The 23,844-nt window shown below is 37.9% G+C and overlaps 1 protein-coding gene across 1 annotated transcript in view; it reads right to left on the minus strand.

The window, feature by feature from the left end:
* The window catches only part of LUZP2 (leucine zipper protein 2), a gene marked incomplete at both ends in the record, with an annotated part of 463,107 nt that extends 447,966 nt beyond the window's left edge, over positions 1–15,141 (minus strand). Inside the window, one exon of the mRNA XM_080817604.1 lies at positions 15,080–15,141. Coding sequence (XP_080673730.1) covers positions 15,080–15,141 — 62 coding nt within the window. The remainder of the gene's footprint in view (positions 1–15,079) is intronic.
* Between the last annotated feature and the right edge of the window lie 8,703 nt (positions 15,142–23,844).

A 23,844-nucleotide genomic window follows, 5' to 3' on the forward strand; every position in this document is an offset into this window, starting at 1 on the left:
TTCATCTGAGGGGCTTATTCCAACAGCATTTCTTGCTCCAACACCAGTAGGGAGAATTCTTTAAAAAATGGTCCTGGTAATTAGTTTCGTGTAATACTGCTGTGTTGTCATAACCTCATCTCCTCATCCTTGAGAGAACAAAAAAACAAAAATGCTCAAAACCTAACCACAAAATTAAATGAATAATTTTCTTCATATAAGCAACATAAATCGAGCTGGCTCCCTATAAAGATGACACCATACCATCCCCCATGAAATGAAATTCTCAATCATCCAGTGGGGAGCTGGGCTGGAGGGAGGCAGAGGCCTGATCTTGTTATGTGCTCGCTCCCAGTACCACTGCATGGCTCCCTCATTCTGCCGCAGCCCCGCCCAGCTTGCAAGCTCCCCTGAAATGTGGGGACTATTCATTCAGGGTCACTCAGGTGGAAAGCAAGCACACTTACTCTGAATCCATTCTTCTCCTGTTACTACACTCTGTTTCACTACAGATGAGGAATAAGGGACTCATCATCCCCAACAACTTATCTCCCTCTTTCTACCAGTTTGGCTTATATGTCCTTTTTATTGCCAGGGGAAAACAAAACAAAACAATCCAGAAAGACTCTCCATAGTCAGTGAAGGATTTTTTTTTTTCCCCATCAAATCCAGATTCCTTTCCCACAAACTCAAGCTCAACACCACCAGTGACATCAGAGGAGTCAGTTTATGGACACTGTGCTCACTACTTATCCTTAAAACATTCTATTTTCCAATGATCTGCCTGCCCTCCATTCCCCCAAACCACTGTGCTTGTTACAAAACACAGCCAGGTATTTACAGAATGTTCTATACTTGCACACGTCAAAACACTGAATCACTTCCATTCTCACTTGATCTTCTACTTAGCATTCTGTCTAGCAACTCTTATTTCCCTAGCCTATCACCTTTTCATCACTTTTTTGGAATAAACACCTCGTACATTTCACATCTGAATGGTTACAGGCAGACAAATATTGGTGATTTCCTGAAACAGCAATTCACTCATTTCTGCCAGGATTTAGCCTTTGCTTGTTACTAATGACATTCATCCACTGATCTACCATAGTGTAGCCTAGGCTTTGGAATCACAGTCTAGGGTCCCAACTCTGGTCCTGCAACTTAGTTGTCACTATAAGGGATGATGACTAGAAAGGAGCCACAGAGAAAACCATACGGGTCTTGTCTCATATAGGCCCTGAGCATATTAAAAAGATAATATTCTATACACTTTTAATTCTTTAAATAGTCACAAAGAATCAAGATCCAAAAGTGGCTACTGATAAATTTATATTTTCTTTATATCTGAAAATACTTTAAGACATAGTTGTTGGCTTAAAACAAGCCTCATCCATTTCTGTCTCTTAATACTACACTGATGATAAAAATAAAACTTTACCGGTGATTACAAGATTATGACTAACCATCTTATGACTCTATAAGTTTTCTTTCATGTATACATTTTTTCGAGCTCAATTCAAATTGTTTATGAATTTAAAATCAGGCAAACAAGGCTCTATTTCTGGTTATTTTGTATTCTTGGTCATTTGGTTGTCAGCCAGTATAATTTTCATACTTTTAAAAGAAGTTTATGATGATAGCTTGTCTCCAGCAACTAAAGAAAATCATATTAATCTCTCTCAAGTGGCAAAAAAAAGAAACATAAAAGTTATCATCTATTTTGTTAAAATAATAAAGGAAAAGAGAGACAGTAAAACTATGCCAGGTAGGAGAAAACACTAGCACCAGAAAGTAAAAGACCCATTTTGACCAGCCAAGATATATTTATTATATATAAATTAAAGCTGAACTTAGTAGCAAGTGTTAGAAAGGAACCAAGAACTCAAAGTCACTGAGGCTTTTCCCTTCTTTTTTTTTTAATCATTTACATTTGTGTTAAAGAACATTTTAGACATCTGAAACAAAAACCACTATAATTATTAATTTGTAATTTTTTAAAGAATGTTTTACAATGATTAGGTGAGCTCAAAATCATGATGCGGTTCTCAATTTTTATGAGAGACTGATGCTGAACTGTTAATAAAAGCATGCGAAGTCTTCCTTTGTTTTTTGTTTGTTTGTTTGTTTCCCTTTGTCTTGAGTACACTATTAAGCACTAGTACCTGTTTTGGTAAGTTGCTTGACATCTAGGAGCCTAAATTTATACATTCGTAAAATTGAAGGGCTGGGTAGAAAGACCCATTGAGATCTGAAATACTACGATTTTTAAGAGGTAATTGGGTTATGGAAGGTGGAGCCCTCATGATGAGATTAATGCCTTTATCAGAAGACACACAAGAGCTGTGCCCTCTCTCACTGCTCTCTGGGCCACAGGGATGCCGCCCACCTGAGGAGGAAGCAGGCTCTCACCAGACACTCTGCCTGGCGCTTTAAGAGTGGGACTCAAAGCCTCAGGTCTGGGCCTCCTACTGCCAAGAGTAACAGCCACCCCATTTTTATAAAAAGGAGTTGTTACTTATCGCTGCACAGGTCATGTGAAAATGTATAAGCATGTATTAAAATTAAAATTAAAATAGTATTAAGTGCTCGCTTCGGCCGCACATATACTAAAATAGTATTAAAACAGGGGCACCTGGGTGGCTCAGCGGGCTGTTTGCCTTTGGCTCTGCTTGTGATCCCAGGGTCCTGGAATGAGCCCCCTGTTCTCAGTGGAAAGTCTGCTTCTCCCTCTCCCTCTGCCCCTCCCTGTCACTTGTGCTTTTTCTGTCAAATAAATGAATTTTAAAAACCTCTGTAAAAATAAAAGTATAAAAATGTCAGCCATGTCTTCCTTACATAATGTCTACTTCCCCTTTAAATCTGTCCTTGAGAACCCTTTTACTATGTCACTTGAGTAAGAGTATGTAGGGGAAATGGGTACTTTTTCAATTTTCAGGTTTAATTCTCCTTAAGGAGGAAAGTGGACCTAGAGGAATTACTACAGTGACGAATGGAATTAAACCAACAGCAGCATGCTACCAAATAAAGACTATTTTTAATAGATTTTCAGAAAACTTTAAAAGATCTATGTTTTAAATGATTAAAATTATATATATATATTATAATATGTACTATAAAGCATGTTATTCACATGTATACATACAGGTACATGCATACTTATGTTTGCATATACATACATACACCTTGATTTTGATGTGAAATCAAGCCATTTTTTAAAGAGATCAATTTTGAGACGTGTCAGCTTATAAAGGGGTTAAATCTAGAACAGAGATAGGATTGTACCGCACTTTGTACTTCACAGTGCCATCTTCTGACGACCAGTGGAAGTGTAGTTCCAGTAAGCCATCAGCACTTCAGCTTTGTAAGGAAAATCTGACTTCTCATTAGGTCAGTCTTCAAGACAGACTAAGTTCAAATGATGAAGTCAGTTGCTTTTCACATCCTTGAAACCAAAGGTGATACTACTTGCGACACGGGGAGGTTATGAGGGTTTGCTTAGAAACGCGGTATAACCTGCAGCACCCTGAATCCCTGGGTCGGGCATCCCTGTTCATATAACACAAGTCCCTTTTTTGACACTAGTCTGCATTAGGTTCTCAATAGCTATGTTTCTGAGCTACTTCTCAAACGCCTGACACCACCAATTCCAGGGTAAACACGTCCTGCCTGAGAATCCTGACCTTAAGGTTTATGCCTAATAAATGATGGGTTCAAATTCCACCTCTACATTTTAGTAATTTTGTAACCTGAGAGCTATTGACTTCTTTACTCCTTAATGTTGTAATCTACAAAACACCTTCAGGAGGTATGGAAAAGCATTACATGAAATTACAAAAAAAAAAAAAAGAAAGAAAGAAAAGAAAAGAAAAGAAATTATCCCAGAGAACTGGGTAGCACAATTCTTATACATAAAACAAAACAAAACAAAAACAAAACCCTTAACCACTGTTATTATAAATTTAAAAAATTAAATTATGAGTCTGGGCAATTGAGAGCACTACCTAGGATCACACAGGTAGAAGGTGCTGAGCTTCAGTCAGGTCGGTCTGATCTCTACCATGTGTTCCTAAGCCCCACAGTTAAAATCTGGATGCCTTCTGGGGCCAGGCAGTAGAACATTGTAGTTTGTTGGTTTTGACTTTGGAAAACGACGTCCACAAATAAAGAAAATATTACATAAATATGATTATTTTCTTTCACAATGAGAACAAGATAAAATACACATTATTTTAGTTAGAACTTTAGTTGTGAGCTCAGGGGATACCTGAGAAGACATTTTTCTTTCCTTCTCTCACTGTGTAAATCAGAACCCACAGAGCAGAGGGACACGAGCAGACATGGGCTCATTCCAGGGCTTTAGATCACACGCTAGGAGGCGCTGTGGCACAGTAATTAAGAGCATGGGCTCTAGTGCTGTTTGGTGTTTGAATTTAGAATTCACTTAGTCAGTTTACAACCTTGGCCAGGTAACCTCACCCCTGTGTGCCTTATTTTCCATATATATAAACCAAAGGCAAGGTTAGGAAGCACGTCACGGGTTAACTGTGAGTCTTAACTTGGTTTAAAGTGTTCTGTGACAGTCAGTGATTGTGTATTATCATGTCATCGTTTGATTCTTTTGTTCTCCCAAGAAAACTGAAACTGCAGAAAGGAAAGGAACAGACATAATATGGCTAGCATCGTTGCACATTCTGCTTGATCCAGAAAAATTAATCCGGAAAATTGTTCTTCACATCATGCAAAGCCAAGTGCTAAGGCAGGTGGTGGGATATGTGTGTGTAGGGGGGGGGGGCAGTGATCAAAACCTTTTTTTGCCAGGCTAAATATTACTTCTACCTCATCTGAAAACTCTGATTTCCTGCTCCAAGTAGAAAACAATAAGCAAGAAAACATAGGTCTTGGTTTTCGAATCTTTGTCACATGACTTAGAGAGATAAACACGGGACAGGAAGTGGAGTTAGTTTCCATTCTTTTCAGAGTTTCTAAGATTTCACCTCACTTTCCAGTACTTTTTAAATAAAACATGGTCCCTGATAAAACTATGCAATACAGTTTTATATCATTTAGTTTGACTGTTTTCTCTGCCATTTGCAGCCCTGTGTGATTTTTTTTTTTTTTTAAATGAGGCAGGGATTTATTCTCATGTATCTTGACTAGTAAATGCAGCCTGGTATATGAGAAGATACTTAGTTATTAAATTTATATGCATGCAGGGGCACCTGGGTGGCTCAGTCTCTTAAGTGTCTTATTTCATCCCAGGCCATAATCCCAGAATCCTGGGATCGAGCCCCGGATTGGGCTCCCTCCTCAACAAGGAGCCTGTTTCTCCCTCTCTTTGAGCTTTCTGCCAAATAAATAAATAAATACTTTTAAAAAGTTATTTACATGTAAAAATCAGCAGAATTTTTTTTTTTTTGCCAAAAGATCACCATATTTCTATCCTCCTGACTTCAAACAATGTGCATGTTGAATAAATATCAAAGATTTCAAACTGTTCTAGACTCTATAGTTCTCAAACACTGGACCAGTGGCTTCCAAGCTTTCCTGTGCTTTGGAAGCACCTGAGGTCCAGGTTAAAATGAAAATTTCTTGGCTACTTCCTCAAGGAATCTAATCTAGTAGGCCTAAGGGCAGGGATCAAGAAGTTGCCTTTTTATAAGCCTCCCACAGGACATTCTAATTTAGGTACACTGAGAAATATACCTTGAGAAACATTGATCTAAAGACTGTTTTCTACATAGGAATAGGAGTATTAGCTGGCAAAGTTTTGTATTTATTATAAAGGCTTCAATTTTGCTGGTCTTCAAACTAATGAATTTCTTGGGCTGACTGAAGAAATTATTTTTTAATAGCGGATCATTTTTATCTTTCAATTTTTAGTATTTTCTAACTGACGTATATTTAATACGTGGCATACTACTTTCAGATGTAATTCTAAGAATATGTTTAATGTAGCCTGTCCCACCCCATGTAAATAGTTATTTGTCAACGTGGTTTAGTTTTGGCATTATTTGTATTGTACATTATTTTTCTTCATCATGTATTTATTTAGAAATTAAATCCTACGGCCAGTCCTATAGATACGTTCATATAGCAATTCTCAGAATAAAAGGGTTCAAATCGAATTACTTTCTAGCTGGGAGAATGTAGGCTAATCATTTAATGAGTCTGAAACTCAGTCTTCCTCACAGTAAAGGTGTTTTAAGTAAAACAGGTTGCAAGGAAGGGTTAAGTTAATAGAAAGCAAGTATCTAGCACGTTTTCAGGTAATTAATCAGTCCTCAAAAATATTGGCTGAATCTGTAACTTACATGTTGTATCAAAGGACCAACTGAAAGAAAGATACATACAACGCACAAAAGGGATTTGATACCCTTCAATATTCTTCTAAACTGTAGTCTCAGGAAAAATTTGCCCCATTTTCATAAGAACTTATTTGTAGAATGAGCTCACATTTCACTCTGTGGCATCTGGAGGAAAAAGCTACATGTTCTCAATAATATAAAGCTTCTTCAACCACATCTGCTTCTTGCCAACATGTCACTTCAATTTTTCATGCATTGTCTTGTTTCTTTTATAATTCAGTCTTGCCCTCTCCCTTTGCTGCCCAATGTGAATGGCTTAGTTCACTGCAAAGACAACCAATGAATGACTGCAAGCATTAGAGAAGAGAATTTTTAAAACAAAATAACAACAACAACAACAACAACAACAACAAAACAATGAAAACAGGAAGGCTAGAATCTGGAACTTTCCTCTCCACTACCACTATCTCTGTCCACACCTTCGGAGACCGAAGGTTGGGTTTTTGGCTTCCCTTTGCCATTCCAGCCCCTTCTTCACCAACTGCGGAGGTCATGACCAACCTTACCCCATGTGAGAACACTGCATGATTAGAGTCCAGAACCCTCAACTCATCAAAAAGGCTTGTGGCTGTTATGTTGTCCTTGTTTAAGAAAGACCTCTTTGGTTCTCTCATCTTCAAGTAAACTTGTAAAATGAACTTTCTTTAAAGGCATTAACATATTATGGTAATAATTTTAATAACTATATTTAATGTTCAACTATTAGTCACATAATTTAGAGCTTTTGGACTCCAAATAGAGGTTAGGTAAGGCCATACTGGTTTCTCTCATTTTTTTTCTTGAGGTAGTTTCAGGTGTTTAAATCAGTGTTGCCAACTGCAATGGGTTAGGATGTCCCAGAATTGGCTTTTACTTTGGTCTCAAATTATCTGCATGAATTTAGAAGGAAAACATACAGTCTCCATTCAGTTTTATCATCTGTGATAAGCGAAGATGGGACTGAGCTCCAAATCTCTTCACCAATACTTCTGTCTTGTCCACACCAGCATGAGGTACAGTTGATGAAGGACAGTGCTTTCTGAAATGAAATTACACTCTGGTGGGGTAAAATTGATCTCATCCCTTTCAATCAGATAAGAATGGAAATATAGTGAGTTGAATTTCTCTGTTCCAGACACTATTCTTTTAACACATTAGCTTACTGAATACTCTAAATCAGAGAGGTATTATCACTTTTTTTTTAATTGATGAGGGAAATGTGGCTAAGTGTTGTTAACTGACATGAAGTCATGCAGCTAGTAAGGCTAATCCAAAGTCTGAGTTCATACTCTTTGTATTTAACCCATACAACAGGGCAAAGACTTCCTGCAAACCCTGCTCACGAAGCTTCTGCTCAGAGTGTTCCGAATATTAGTTTGAAGGACAGGAAATCGGAAACCCTAATAATTCCCTGGAAGATAGGCAGGAGGAAGTCACATCCCCTATAGGGACATGAGATAAAGGCTGGTCTGGAATCTGCAATCATTGCTACCAACACCTTAGCTCAGCTGCAAGGGCTATTTTGGAAGATGGCAAGTTGTTGCATGTTTTCGTTTCCATTTTCCCCCAAGAATTGATCACTGGGTCAGTTCTCTCCCTGCCTACCCCCAGAAAAGTCTTATCAGAATATAAATGTTATTATGATTTTGGCGATACCAGTCAATTCACTTAAGGAGTATGTTTTGATTTTTAATAAATTCATTAGACACTGGTTGCTTGAGGTAGCCAATGCAAAATCGACACACTAAATTGTAATCTCTACCTATAGTAATAGCTGGCACATCTTAGGATCTCTTAAAGACTCTGAAGTACAGGTACATGCACTGACATAGCACTTAAGCACATTTTCTTTAATCCTAATAACCCTAAATGATGGACACTTTATTTTCATTTTATAGATGAGTAATTAAAGTCTGGATGGCTAAGAAACCTATCCAAATAAAAAGATCTTGTAATATGTACATGCAGGATAAGATCTGGGACCACCTGACCCTAAAAAGCTATATAAGTGGCTCATTGGCCCCACTGAAAATGTAGAGACATGTAAACCAAATGAAATGTATGCTCATCGTAAAGTTCAATGTGAACAGATCTTTGAATCTACGTGAATTCATCTTCGTAAGGTGGTTGAGTATGTTTCGCATTGAGCAATACCACAGAATTACAGCACGGATTTAACAGGAGAGCAATATAAAAGCAAATGCCTAGCTAGGAGCCCCATTTATAGGAAATAGTTTGAAAATAGGAAAAGATCCCAAAAGCACCAACAATATCACCTTCGCAACAGAACTGAAAAATCGACAGGAACCATTAGAGGTGTATTGCTTGAGAGGTAAATTGTGAGCAAAGGTGAGAACTCATTAATGACTCCTTAGGGTTTTGAAAATGACCTGGAATCTCTTTTTTAAGCCAGCTCACTCTTCAAAAGACAACTGAATATGGACAAATAAAGGGTGTTTAAATCTGCATTGCTGTGATTTCCTTTGACGGTAGCCTGTTGTTCTATCATGAGTATATGTGCTCAGAGAATGTTTTAGAGCTACTATTTATTTCACAATAACTGGAAAAATTCCAGATATATTGCAGGATATATCTGGATATATATATGGCTTGATTACAGAAGAACTATGTCATGGAAAGCAGTCACATGATAGAACAGAGAGAGTATTGGGGAAAATTCCAAGTCCTTGCTCTGGTTCCCCTCGGTGGCCTTAGGTAAGTCTGTCACTTTGGACCTCGCTTTTCTCATCTCTAAAATGAAGGGCTTTAAACTAGAATGCAACCTTATATTCACAGTATGTTTCCCAATAACAAACTCTTTAAAGTACACTCAAAAAGATTAAAACACGTGAAAGCAACACCAAACAAGTCAGACATAATTGCAATGCAATCACTACCTATGGTATAATGATGTCTCCTGGTGTTTATGAAAGCATTCTCAGAGCTCAGTGTTTACTTGGTTGACCTTCAGCTTCTATCTGAACGTGATGGTTAATTTTGGTATTTTTTTGGCCTCCTATAATAAAGAAGCAAAGTTCGTACATGTCCCGTTAAACATGTCCTTTCTTCAAAGCAGACTTATCATTATCTATGCTTTATATCTCGCCATGGCAGCAACCCTTTTCTATGATTCACTAAATGAACAGACATCAACACTCATTCACACATACAAACACACACACATACACACACACACACACACACACTAATCTATAACAAAAAATATTTATTTTCACTTAATGATCAGAATTTATGGCAAAATTCTGAAAATTTTAGGATAAAATATGTGCAAACTAATTGAAATTAGATGATCTCTAAAGTCATTTTCAAAATTAGCTTAGGGATAACCCTTTCATGTGACGATTCTTTAAACATAGTCAAGTTTCTTCTTTATCATTGGTTTTCAAATTGTTCTCAATAGTAGAAAAAAAATCTTTTATGTATTTAGAAATTTAAAAGAAAAAAATTGTTAACAGATTATGAAATCAATTGACGAGTAGAAAATAAAACTGTAGAACCTTTTACATATCAATCCTGCTTATGCAGTTTCAAAGCATCCTTTTACTGACACCTGGGCTCATGGCTTTGATTTGATATTATGTATGTGCTATATATACAATTAAATTTTAAATAGATACACAAGTAGTTAAATATGTACTTTTGTGCTAAATCACATTCTATATGATAACGCAATTTTTCATGGTGTTTGCCAAGTGCACAGCACTGCCCAGGCACTTTGCCATCAAAACACTTTTGAAAGAACCAGCCTAGTAACAAGGTAACCCTCATTACTTCTATTGCTTCCTCTCTTCTTTGCCAATATTTTCTCTTTTGGACGAGGACTGTAATTCCTGTTAATTTTCTGTCATTCAACTGACTTGCATCCAATTTTTCATTTATTTTGCTATGTCCTGATCAATCACAGATACAAACATTGTGTGAACATCATCAAAACAACCGCACAGGCTAATCCCTGGCTGATCACTATGTCCCAAGAAATATGCAAACTCCTTCCCTAAATAAATTCATTCAGTCCTTACCTCTCAGGTAGTTTCTACAAAGAGCCCTATTTTCTACTTGAGAAATTCAGATAGGATAAGCAATTTACCTAACATCACATGGTTAGCAAGTGCTGCAGGATGTTAAAGTTTATTACAAAATATTACTTCTCTCACTGTCCTTGAAAGTGGAAGTTCCTCCTGAGACTTCCTCAATGGCATTATTCACTGTTTTCTCTATTCGTATCTAGAATTTTAAAATGTTTGTTGCTATTTACCCAATTTTGCCTTAATACTATTTCTGTACATGACTAGATTATAAGGACATGCATCTGTAACTAATATCTTCTTGTCTTGGTGCCTGACACTTCCAATGTGTGATAATGAAAACATCTTAGACAACTTCTAAAGGTTATGAAGTTCGAATGATTTTTTTTTTCTCTTCTGGAGAAGATAATATAATATTAATTGTCTGCTTAATCAGGTTAAATGATTTAGCCCTACTTATTCAGGGGATTTCCTTTAGAAGTCAGTCAAAAACCTGTTCTCAAGCACATGTACCTCACACAAGTGCTCTCATGACACTCTTGAGAGAACACTGTATCATTACAATCACATACCCCTCAGTGGTTTCAGTAATTTTTGCTTCCTGGTGGGTAAGTCAAATTCCTCTTTCCAATTACATGGAGTTTGGTCTGGGACAACTGTGATCAAATCATAATTGTTTGAGGGGTCTCTTATTAGTCATGAGGGGAATTTAATCCCCAAAGATAAGCCCCAAATAAGTCATTTTAAAAATTGTTATAGGAAATAAGCAACTAAGGTCCAGAATGGAAATTTGAAAAGTCAAAAATTCGCTCATTAATATCCTCTTATCCAAGAAAAGACCTGTCACTAACTTGATTACACAGAAGAGTAGAATTCTTATCACAAAGGAATGCACATAGGGCCATATAAAGGTGTGTGTGACAAGACTCACTCTGTGTAGGGCTTGGGAAAACAAACCCACAGTTACATCGTATCAACTTGGGGGCGGGGATGGTTTAAGGAAGACCACTTACTACCTCAAATTTATTTGCTTAATTTTTTTAAAAAGGTGTTTATTGTGTTTTTATTGTGACTCTAGTCTTTAGTTTATCCCATAAATTAATTTAATTCTGAAGTCAGATTAAGACACAGAGCAAATAGGAGCCTAGAGCATCTTCAATATATAGTATCATCTAAAAATAGATTCCAAAGTAAACATGTGGTATGACTGCTGATCTGAGGGACCAGGAGAGACCTCTAAGGTGACTCCTATGGGGAGGACTATAAGCCTACCATCTGCTTAAAGTTCTTGCTTGATGGAAAACCACCAGAAGTCAGTAGACCTTCACTCCTCCCCTGCCATGTTTCTCTCCCCATTAAGTCATTTAAAACTCAATAAACCAAAGGCATCAAGAGCAGAATCACAGCATAGAGGAACAGAGGTTCAGCAGACTAAAGCACAAGCCTTCTCCAGCACTCCATGGGTCCCTTTTCACCAAGAACTTCTAAAGATTTTTTCACCCTACTATTCCTTTCAATACCCATACTACTTCTTTCTGAAGTGAATTGCTGGCTGCCTTGGAATTGCAATTTAATACTTCTACAGAAGGAAGCTCTTTAAAAAGTAGAGTCATTCTTCTCTAAAGCTCTTACACCAACGTATGTTTGCTTTCTTTGACCACATTTATTTGTGCACAGGTTAAATGGGTTTCTGCATTAGCTTTATAATTCATATCATTAACTTGATGTTTGGAATTTGTATATCTTTCTAAATGGGGGGGCCAATATACAGAAAATTAAATAGCTCTTTTTAACTCTATAGGGTTTACCAGTAAAACAATTCTTGGTTACTGCTAATGGTGAATATTTAACTTGTTTTTTTTTTAGACAAATAAAGTAACTCTGATTGAGGATCATCAGTGTTGTTCACTATGGTGCAAATTATGGAATTTGGGGGCTTTAGCATTTAAAATCGTTACAAAAATGTAAAGATGGAGAGCAAACAAAAACAGAAAGCTATCCCAAAAAAATCATATTTAAAAGGCAAACTGTTTTAGGGTTTTCATCCCTGTGGATAGAAAACTATTACATAGTAATTATCTTTCCCTAATTGCATATGTTTTAGTGAACACATTCCTTTAGTATAAAACAAAAATAAACTTTAGGCCTCTTGGAAAGGTAATAGTATGGTATTAAAGAGCTATGCCCAGAGAAAGGGATATGAAACAAATACTTTTTTTTTTTTTTTTTTTTTGCGCCTTAAGTGTTTCAGATTCACATTCACACCACTTTGAAAAGAACTTGGCCATAAAAGTGATACCATCCAAAGGCTATAGGAATATGCAGTAACTGCCACCCTTTTCTAATGCTTTCAACATGATATAAGCTTGTGAAATGCCACTTGCTTCACACACAAGACCACTAACTAAGAAAGCAATGAAAAGTCTTTGGCAAGAAAACCCACTGTCACAGGTGCTCATGGCTGAGCTACAGTTTTTTTCTCAGCAGGACAATAAACTCACCTCTACTAATGCAACTGTTCTTACAAACCTGTTTAGTTCAGGTTCTAGCCTGCACATGAACCATATGCCTATAAGAAATCTTAATTATCACAAGAGAATGGCCTTCTGTTAGAAACCACTAAAATATAATCTCTTCTTGCAAAATGATGTATTTGATAGCACCATATGCATTGTCGAATCTGCTGTCACAAGGTAATCTGGATATCCAGTAAAATAAATTACTACAGAGTAATCACAAGACAGGGCACTGATTATGAAAAGTTTCAGGTTTTTAAGCCCGGCATGCTCTTTTCTGTTGAGTTGCAAGAAGGAAAATTTAAAGACCTGACATAAGTTTTTACATACAAATGACACTGCAGATTTCATATCTAAAGTAAACTAGGAATGACTAACTCTAATTTTTGTTGTAATAAATGTGTTGGCTATTTAAAAATGTTATCCTAATAAAAATTAACACTTCCATAAAAGGAAAGATGATGGCTCTTTGTATTATGTAACCAACACTAAAACTTTAGAAGCTAGAGACTATGAGCTTCCTGAGTCACTTAAATTATAGCATCCTTAAAAAGTAAATGTACTTTTGGAACACTAGAGAATTTCACTGTCTTTAAAAATCATTGTGGGCTGGGTTTCTATTGTTTAAATATGTATTATTTTGTGCATATGGTGACAGGCACCTACTTCAGTATCCAAAGTTTGAGAATTTCCTTTTTCTAGAAATCACAGTTATTAAACTATAACACAAGAGTTCAGAGTAAGTGGCAATACACTTTAAAAAGACGACTGATGTACAGTTTGGATTAAGTCATTCAGAGTTAACACATTTAGAGGTTAAAATGGGTTCTGTAATTGGTGCAAGTTACTGTAATACTGGGAAGCAAAGTGATTTTTAAAACCATCTGCACTTTGTGAACTGAAATGACAAGCAACCCTTAGAAAAAATAAAAATAATATGTAACTCATGTTCCATTTTAGTCTGGGAAAGTCACCTGCGCTTTGTCTGCAAGGAAAGACGAAGTTTATGAATAATTAGGGCGAAATCAAACAGTCCTCTCACTCTAAAAGGAAAGTCTGGTTAGAAGAGTCTGAAAGGGGATATATATATATATAGATTAGGAATGGAATAAAGGATTTTACTGCCTCATTCTTATAGACAATGAGTTTTCTTCATTCTTAATTTCAGAATTTGATATAACCCTGCCTCCCCTCTTCATTTTCCATCAGATGCACAATCAGATAATGTTTCCATTCACAGAGATTTGAAACGATCCTCATGCTGTGAGGGTTATTTTATTTTATAGTAGCCAAGAGAAAGAGGTTGCTGCCAATATGATGTTAAGGGCATACAGAATAAAGGCTCATTCCCGGGCAATGAAACAGACCACCTTTGTGCTCCTTTTGAGGAAGAAGAATGCAAACCCATCACCAACTTTGGGACTTGATCAACAGTGGGGAGTCACAAAACTCTTTTCAACCACTGCATTTTAAACCTCCACTAAAAATAGCTTCTCTGTGCTTGGGCTTAAAGTCCCGTCTGTGGCCAGTGATGGAGTACAGTACTTAATTGTTTCTGACTAGGGTCTCTGCATCAGCACTCTGAGAGTGTCTTCCAACTTTTAATCGCCTTGTGTATTCTTTAATTAGACCTGTTCACAAGATAGCCAAATGAAAATGCCTACCACTAAGCCTGCTCAAGACCTTAAAACAGGTCATTTCAGAAGTCCAGGAACTTTTGTGCAAGGCTTACCATCTTCCAGGATTAATCATCTTTCTCTGGTTCCCCATACCTTAAAATCAGACACACTTGGAGGAGGCAAGCTTTGTGGCTGTTAAGTCATCTCTAATGAAAAGACACTGCCTGGTGACAATTCCCCTCTTGTCTCTCCATTTCCTTTACTTTGGTCTGTTACTGCCTGTTATCTGTGCTCCTACTAGGGCTGCAGGAAAACATGTTTTCTTTGAAAGGAAAAGCGCATAGTCCCCTCACTGGTTAGGAGCACTGAGACTTTCTCTAAGGGCTAGGGTAACTAGAAAAGGGCTCTACTCTCCAGTAAGGATTTCAGAACCCGAAACACAGAGGCACCCTTTAACTTAGGCGGGAGATGCAAACAGCTGAAGTGTCTGTCCTTGGCCCTGACAGGTGACCTGCAGTAGGACCAACCCACCGGCAGCGCCCCTGGGCTCGGGTCACTCACGCTCCCGGACTCACCTGGTGCTGAGGACCAGCGCCGGCAGGAGAGGCAGCAAGTAGTGCGCTGGGCTGAATTTCATGCTGTCGCCTGCCGGGGTCCTCCTTCCCTCGCTGCCTTTGCTCTCCCTCCTCCTCCGGGTCCTGTCGCTCCTCGGTGCCCGGCTCTGTCCCCGGCCGGCGAAGAGCCCTCTCCAGCAGCGGACGGAAGGAAACGGACAAACGGACGGACGCCTCGCGAAGGCAGGCACTGAGAGCGGGGAGTATCTTCGGCAGTGATGTCACCAGCGAGGCGAGCCCTGCCCGGGATTGTTCGGCACGCTGCTGCTCCCGAGCCTGGAGGGCGCGTTGTCACTCGCGCTGGAGGCGGCGCGGGGAGAGGGAGGGGGGCCCGGCGACGGCCCCGCGCTGGGGTCCGCGGGCTGCGCTCACCGGGCTGCACCCCCTCCTGGGGCTGATCATTTATTCTTCCTCTCCCGAGGCTCGGGAAGGAAGGGAGGGAGGGGAGGGGAAGGGCGGGGCGGGGGTGGGGGGCGAAGAGAGAAATCTAATCTTCCAGTAATTGAAGCCGAGTACTCGGCAGGATGTGAGACAGAATTCACTGGGAAAGACTATCAGACGCTCCGAGTCGCAGGCAGGTGTCCCTCACCTGATTACACAGTGTTTAGAAAAAATGTCGCTCTAGAGAGTGTTTAGAATATTCTAATTAGAAATGCATCATGATTAGCCTGATGCAGACGGAAGAAAAGCAGGAGTGAGCAGTGTCCAGAAGCGGACACTGAACCCGCAATTCTACACCGCAAGCTTTTTTTAGTCCGTAAACGTGGGATATAAAGAGGTTTCCGGGCATAAGTTAAGACGTCTGCTGCTTCTGGGTTTTGAAGATTTCTGATCTTCCTTCAATTTCAATCTGTCCCCTACTACCAGCGGCTGGCAGTGGGGTTGGAGCTGGTGCCCCAATTTCACTCACCTGAAGGGGTCCTTTCCTTCAGGTGAGGAAACATAACTGAGGTATTCATCAAAATGCTAACAGTAATTAACTCAGAGTGGTGGTATCAGGGGACAGAAGACTGTCATTTTGTTGTCTATATTTTTCAAATTTTCTATAATAAACATCTGATATTAAGCTTTATTTTGAAAAAATGAGTAAAATAGAAACTCTAATACAAAGTATTATTTTTGTAAAAGCAAGTCTGGAAAATGGCCAACTTCGCTTACTGAGAGATGTTCAGTTCTAGGGTCCTTACAACATGGTTTACTTTTGATCTTCCAGCAGTATTTCTCAGTTAAATGTTTAAAAGGTACTTCTTCATACACTATTACACTGATCCTTACCAGAGCCATCCTAGAGAGATATAAATTAATATTATGCCTATTACAGAAATAAGGTAACAGAAGACCATGAAAATCTAGGCTGGATTTTTTTTTTTTTTAAACAAAGAACTGGATTCTTTTAAATCTTAAGCAAACCCTACCATCGCTTGGAACATTACACCTAGTACAAGTAAGTCCAATGACTAACACAAAGCTGATGTTCAATAAAGGCTAATGTGTACCCAAAGACCCTGGGCGGGGCGGGGGGGGGGCAAATTTCAGGTGGTAACAGGAATTCCTATCCAGAGGGTTCAGCTCACATTCCATTTTTTCCGAGGTAAGACACTTACAGTAAAATTTAGATGAAACAGTCCCTTTCATCTAATTTTTGAAACATGATTTGTAGAAAAAATATTTTTTAAAAAGCTTTATTTTAAAAAGGATACAAGTTTAAAGAATTAACTGTCTAATTTACTGATTTTTGGTTTTGCTTTTAATGGGATTGAAGTTTAAGACATTTATACAGAAGAGATATTGCTTTAAAACCCCAGACCAGGGGCACCTGAGTGGCTCAGTGGGTTAAGCCTCTGCCTTCGGCTCAGGTCACGATCCCAGCGTCCTGGGATCAAGCCCCACATTGGGCTCTCTGCTCAGTGGGGACCCTGCTTCCTCCTCCTCTCTCTGCCTGCCTCTCTGCCTACTTGTGATCTCTGTCTGTCAAATAAATAAATAAAATCTTTAAAACCCCAGACCACTAAAACAGAGGAGTATTGACTTTTCATAAACTGGATACCAGCCCCTTGGACAATAGGATCCACAATAGATAGAACTAGGCATATATAAAGATGAACTCACATGTGAATTACATGTCATTTACAAAGAAAAATTGCACTACACTCTGCTAAAACAGAACTCTGACTCCAAAGGAAATATGTATTTCAGTTTGCTCCTGTCAAAATTATTTAACAATAGATTTCCTGCTCAGTTGGGAAGGTGATCATTTGAGTTCCATACTCAACAAAAACATATGACTACTTGGTAATAAAAAAATTACATATACTAGGGAATAACACTCATACTTTTAGAACACCTATTTGTTTACATAACAAGTTTGTGTTCATTATCTTGTGGTCTTAATTATAGGAATCAAATATCCTAGTGATTTCTATTATCCTCCTCTGTTGCAGTTCAGGTGACAGATTCAGAGGGGTTAAGTAACTTGCCCAAGGTCACTTCATTACTTACATAGTGGATAACATTCAAATTAAGAATGTATCACTTCATAATATTTCTTTTGAGGGAAAATTTTTTAACACATCTATGTAAGAAGAGACATTCTCCAACCTAAACTATATTACTTTTTATTAGCTGTACAACATAAAATAGACAACTATAGATTGTCAACCGAGAAAGGAGAGTATCAGAATGAACTTTGGAACTTTGTTTAGACTGTGTCTCATGGTTAAGCTGTGCCCCTGTACTGGATACCAAAAAAGAACCACAAGGCCTGTTGGCCTCTGTATTTTCTGCAAGCAGGAAAAAAGACATCGAACTTAGAAGGGCAGGCAAGCATCAGGGAAACACATTTGGAAGGTGAGCCTAAGTGAGATTTTGGAAACTCCTACAGATTTAGAGGATTGAGGTATTATATTCTGAATTCAAGTATAGATCTGTTGCTCAGCAGAAGTCTTTTCTTCTTGGGGAATTACAAGACTGTAAGTCTCCATCACCCATGACACTCTGTCCACATTGTCACAGGAAAACTCAAATCCAAAATTGATTTTATGGCTTCAGAGAATTGGTGTATGAATTTTAAAGATGCAGCAGCGCAGACAATGTTTCACTTAGCTGAAACCACTTGTCCTATGCTGAATCCCAACACAGCTCAGCAAAAGTTGTTTTCAATAACTATACCCGAGTCTGGATAAAGGACATCACGAAAGTCAGTGCAGTTACAGCGGGAGGCTAGTCTCCATAAAATGCTGGGACTGGGAGATACAGAAGCTATTTTTTAAAGAGCACTGAGTTACCAAAAACATCACTATTTTAAAGTGTGTAACTCAGTATTTTTAAAATATACTTAACAAGGTTATGGCATCACCATTATCTAACTCCAGAACATTTTCCTCTCTCCAAAAGAAACTCTATACCCACTAGTCACTCACTATTCCCCTGCTTTTTCTTCTTCTCCCAAACCCTGACCATCTAATTATGGTCTTTACAGAGATGCCTAATTCTTGGCATTTCATATAAATTGAATCCTAGTATATGTGGTCTTATGTGACTGGTTTCTTTCCTGTTTCAAGGTTTACCCATGTTGTAGCATATATCAGTACTTCATTCCTTGTAATTGCTGAATAATGTTCCATTGTAGGAATGTGCCACTATTGTGTTAATCCCTTCATTATTAGAAATGCTTCCATGTTTTGGCTATTTACATAACGCTGCTATGAACATTCACCTGAAAGTTCCCATGTGAACATCTGTTTCCAATTCCCTTGGGTATATACTGAGAAGAGGAGTTGATGGATTATACGGTAACACCATTTAATTTTTTTGAGAAACCACCAAACTTTCTACCAAAACAGCTACACCATTGTTCACTCCTTCCAGCAATACATGAATATGTTAATTTCTGTATGGCCTTGCCAATACTTGGTGTTTTCAGTTTATTATTACAGCCTTTGTTGGGGATGTAAAGAGGTATCTCACTGTGGCCTGTATTTGTATTTATCTGATGAGTAATCATATCAAGCATATTTTCATGTGCCTATTGGCCATTCATGTACAATTTTAAGAGATTTGTTTATTCAAATTCTTTGCCTATTTTAATTGAGTTATTTGTGACTTCTGAATTTGTAAGTGTTCTTTATACATTCTGGATACAATTCCTTTATTAGATTCTGATTTACAAATGTTTTATCCCAATTGATGGGTTATGTTTTCACTTTCTTGATGGTGTCATTTGCAGCAAAGTTTTTAGTTTTCATGATGTCCATTTAATTTCCCCTATGTAAATATCCTGCCATTTATTCTCTTCCCAAGTGCTATGTTTTCATCATTTCTGCATTTCCTTTTGTGCTCTTATGTACTAAACTCTGATATCCTCTAGAGTTTCACCCTTGATCCTTCTCTTTTAAAATTCTTTTTTTTTTTCCTCCCAAGGTAAACTTAGCGTTTTTATGACGTTTACCATTGCTAATACGGTTATGAATGTAAAAAAAATACATCTCCAGCATAGACTTCTTCACTGAGTTCTCACCTCAGTTTCCTCTGGGTATGTCAAAGTCAATCACACAAACTTCTGTTCCTCCTCCCTGATCAGCCTTCTGTATATTTCCTCCTACCTCCATCAACTCAGTCACCTAAGTTACAACCCTGGGAATCGTCAGTTACTTTTAACTGCTTTCTCCCACCCACACAGAGTCAATCACCAAGTCCTATGGATTTCACTTCCTACATATTTCTCTATACCGATTCCCCCCTCCCCCGCCCCAATATTGAACCTAAATTAAACACAGTCACTAGAGCTCTATTTAGGGTTTATCATCTTGATTCTGAAGTATAGTCCTTGCTCTCAGGTATTATTTTCCTCAAATCTATTCTCCCAAATGACCTTCCTTAGCTGCAAATTTCTATAGTGTCTTAAAACTCCTAGGAAACTATGCTCAGTAATATTTTTCAATACATGTCTTTTCTCTGTGCCTTAGCTTCCATATTGTACTTCAAACAGAGTAACAGATGTTTTCCTTGATATGACTTTATAATGTTTCACGTTACTCCCTTTTCCTGAAGTGTTTGTTCCCTCACTCACTCACCTGCAACTTACTTTACTCATTTAAGACTCATCAAGGACATCATTTCTTTCTAGAATATTTTCCCTAACCCATGAGCTGCCACAGACTTGGTGCAGTCTTCCTTTATGAGTCTAGAACATGTGCTAGATTGCCTTGATGCTGCACTTACAATATTACTTTTTCATTATAGTTTCTGTTCCTCACTACACTACAAATACATGAAGAATCAGAGGGACGTTTTTCCCTTTACTCTGAACAAAAGAAGGTGAAAGATATTGTAAAAACTGTATTTTTGGCCGACAGACACATAAAAAAGTGCTCCACATCACTTGGCATTAGGGAAATACAAATCAAACCCACAGTGAGACACCACTTCACACCAGTCAGAATGACTAAAAATAACAAGTCAGGAAACAACAGATGTTGGTGAGGATACGGAGAAAGGGGAACCCCCCTACACTGTTGGTGGGAATGCAAGCTGGTGCAGTCACTCTGGAAAACAGTATGACGGTTCCTCAAAAAGTTGAAAATAGAGCTACCCTACAATCCAGCAATCGCACTACTGGGTATTTACCCTAAAAATACAAATGTAGTGATCTGAAGGGGCATGTGCACCTGAGTCTTTATATCAGCAATGTCCACAATAGCCCAACTATGGAAATAATCTAGATGCCCATCAATAGATGAATGGATAAAGAAGATGTAGTATATATATATATACAATGGAATACTATGCAGCCATCAAAAGGAACAAAGTCTTGCCATTTGCAATGATGTGGATAGAACTAGAGAGTATTAAGTGAAATAAGTCAAGCAGAGAAAGACAATTATCATATGATCTCCCTGATATGAGGAATATGAGAGGCAAGGTGAAGGGTCGTGGGGGGCAGAGAGGGAAAAATGAAACAAGATGGGACCAGGGAGGGAGACAAACCATTAGAGACTCTTAATCTCAGGAAACAAACTGAGGGTTGCTGTGGGGTGTGTGGGAAGGGATAAGGTGGCTGGGTAATGGACATTGGGGAGGGTATGTGCTATGATGAGTGCTGTGAATTGTGTAAGACTGATGATTCACAGACCTATACCCCTGAAGCAAATAATATATTATATGTTAATAAAATTTAAAAAAAAAAGAAATCTAAAAAAACCTGTATTTTTATGTATGTATATTCTAAGTCAATCACTAATATTTTCTTCTAGGCATCCTTAGGCCTAAGAGTTGAAGACCTAAAAACAAAACAAGGTGTCTTAACGTGGTTCATCAAAAATATGTTTCCTATTCTCATACTCACTGTTTAATTGTTGCTAATGAAAACTGTCTATAAAGAAATTTCTTCTAATAAGTCTATTTATTTTTACCAAATACACCCTAAGAAAGAGAACAGGGATATAAGAATGTAAGTGTCTATGCCCCGTACAAAACCAGGCAGCTAACCAAAAAAGAAAAACAAAAGTGAAAAAAGACCAAACCCTATACTCTCCAGTACTTTTGAGCTGGTCACATGTATTAAATGATTTTGACCTACAGAAATCCCCAAGTTCTTGATAAGTCGTCCTTCTTGTTCACATGAATGATGAGAAGTCAGTGTAAGATCTCCAGATCAGGACTTCAAGAAGAAGAAAGGACTGAGGGATCTCTTCTATCTTATACTGGTTGTCCTGGACATAATGCTATATCCCCCTCTTTGCTAGCATCACTGTTTGTGTGAGTTGTCCTGGGACTAGGTCTATTTACTTGAAGAGAAAAAAAAAAAAAAAGAAAAAGAAAAAGCAGTAGCAGAACAGTTGCCCTGCTTCCCTTTACCCAAATGTAGGAGATACATTGTAAATCTGCTTTTGGAAAGCAATTACATTGGGAATTCACCAGGGTACTGAGACCTCAATTAATCCTCTTGTAAAGTGAAGTCTTTAATAATGAGCAAAGAAATTCTTTAATGTATAAATTTTTAAGTCTTTTAAAAAGTATTTTCAGGGTGCTTGGGTGTCTCAGTTGGTTGAGCGATTGCCCTCAGCTCAGGTCATGATCCTGGAGTCCCGGGCCGAGTCCGCATTGGGCAACCTGCTCAGCAAGGGGTCTGCTTCTGCCTCCGACCTTCCCCCTCCCATGCTCGTTCTCTGTCATTCTCTCTCTCAAATACATAGATAAAATCTCTTTTTTTAAAAAAAAGTATTTTCATATTTTTCTATATATTTACAAAGGAATCTGGACTGCCCAACCAATCCACTCAGTTAAATTCTTTCTAACTTTTTAAATCAATGGCATTTCTTATTTTCTGGGAGTAAGTATGTGTTTCCTTTTGCCACACACAGTTGTCTCTGTGAATTTCTTCAGATATATTTAGGTCCAATTTAGTTCCTCTTTTATGACTATCTCTCATTATAAAACCATTGTGAAACCAAGATTTCTAAGGCATAACTTCTCCTCGCTCACTGTATGTATGTAACATTAGACATATGGTTTTCAAAGACATCTTCTCATCCAACATTACATTTAACTCAATATAATTAATCATGAGAATTCTGTTTCTAGGCATGAAGGAATAATTGGCATCAGACTTGTCCTCCTACTATAAACAAATAAGAAATTTGAAAAAAAAAAAAAAAGAGTGAGGACTAGTTTCATTGATAAACAGGAAAAGCAGGGTCCCAGAAAGCAAGCCCACGCTCACACTAGCTTTCTCAAGAGGAACATCTTAAGTACCATGATACAAGGATGTACAGTACAAGGAAAACAATCCTACTGAGTAGAGGAGGCAGAAATCAGAGTTCTGGTTTCCTAAAGTTCCTAGGTTTTGTAGAAAATAATACCAGAGAAGAAGATGCTTTGCAAAAAAACCTCCAAAATACTGCATGGCGGTTTGCCATAGGTCCTTGGCCAAGGGATGGGCTGCATAAACACAGACCAGACTCTGAAAAGCCTAGTTCTGCTAACTGGCAGTTGCAGTGAGTCTGGAATAGAGAGACCAGAATTTTTTAACCACTATGAGATGTCAGAAGTCTCACTGAGCCAGAATGGAGAAGCCCCAAAGCACTTTATGAACACCTCCAGCAATCATTTGAGACTCACAAAAGCTAGGCTTTTGGAGTAACAAGTAAGCCTTACGATAAGAGATGTACCTTAGCTCTATGAACAAAACTGATACCATTAAAAAAAAAAAAATTAAGGCCTGATAGTATTGAAAAGAACCATCACTAACTTAACTATCTACAGAGGAAAATTCAGCATCCATTAAAGGAAGAGGACACAATTTAGAATCTCTACAGTGTATCCAGCACAATGCCAAGCATATAATTAGGAACATAAAGAAGCAGGGAAACATACTCATAATCAAGAACAAAAGCAAACAGTGGAAACAGAACTCAGAGCAACACAGATCTTGAGATCAGTAGATAATAACTATTGAGAAATTTAAGCTACAAAAAAAAGTAAATTCTAGAACTGACAATATGAAATAAAAATGCACAAGTTTGAATATTAAAGAGAGAATGGTTAGTAAACTTGAAGACACATAAAAAGAAATAATCCTGAGGGAGATAGAATAATTGAAGAAATATATGAACAAGGATTTAGTGAACTATGGTATCATAGCAAGTTGTGTAACAAACATATTTACAGTTCCAAAAAAATGAGAGGAAAAGATTAGGACACAAAGTTAAAAAAAAAAAAAAAAGCAA

The sequence above is a fragment of the Martes martes genome (genome assembly GCF_963455335.1).
Source record: "Martes martes genome assembly, chromosome: 10".
Classification (NCBI taxonomy): domain Eukaryota; kingdom Metazoa; phylum Chordata; class Mammalia; order Carnivora; family Mustelidae; genus Martes; species Martes martes.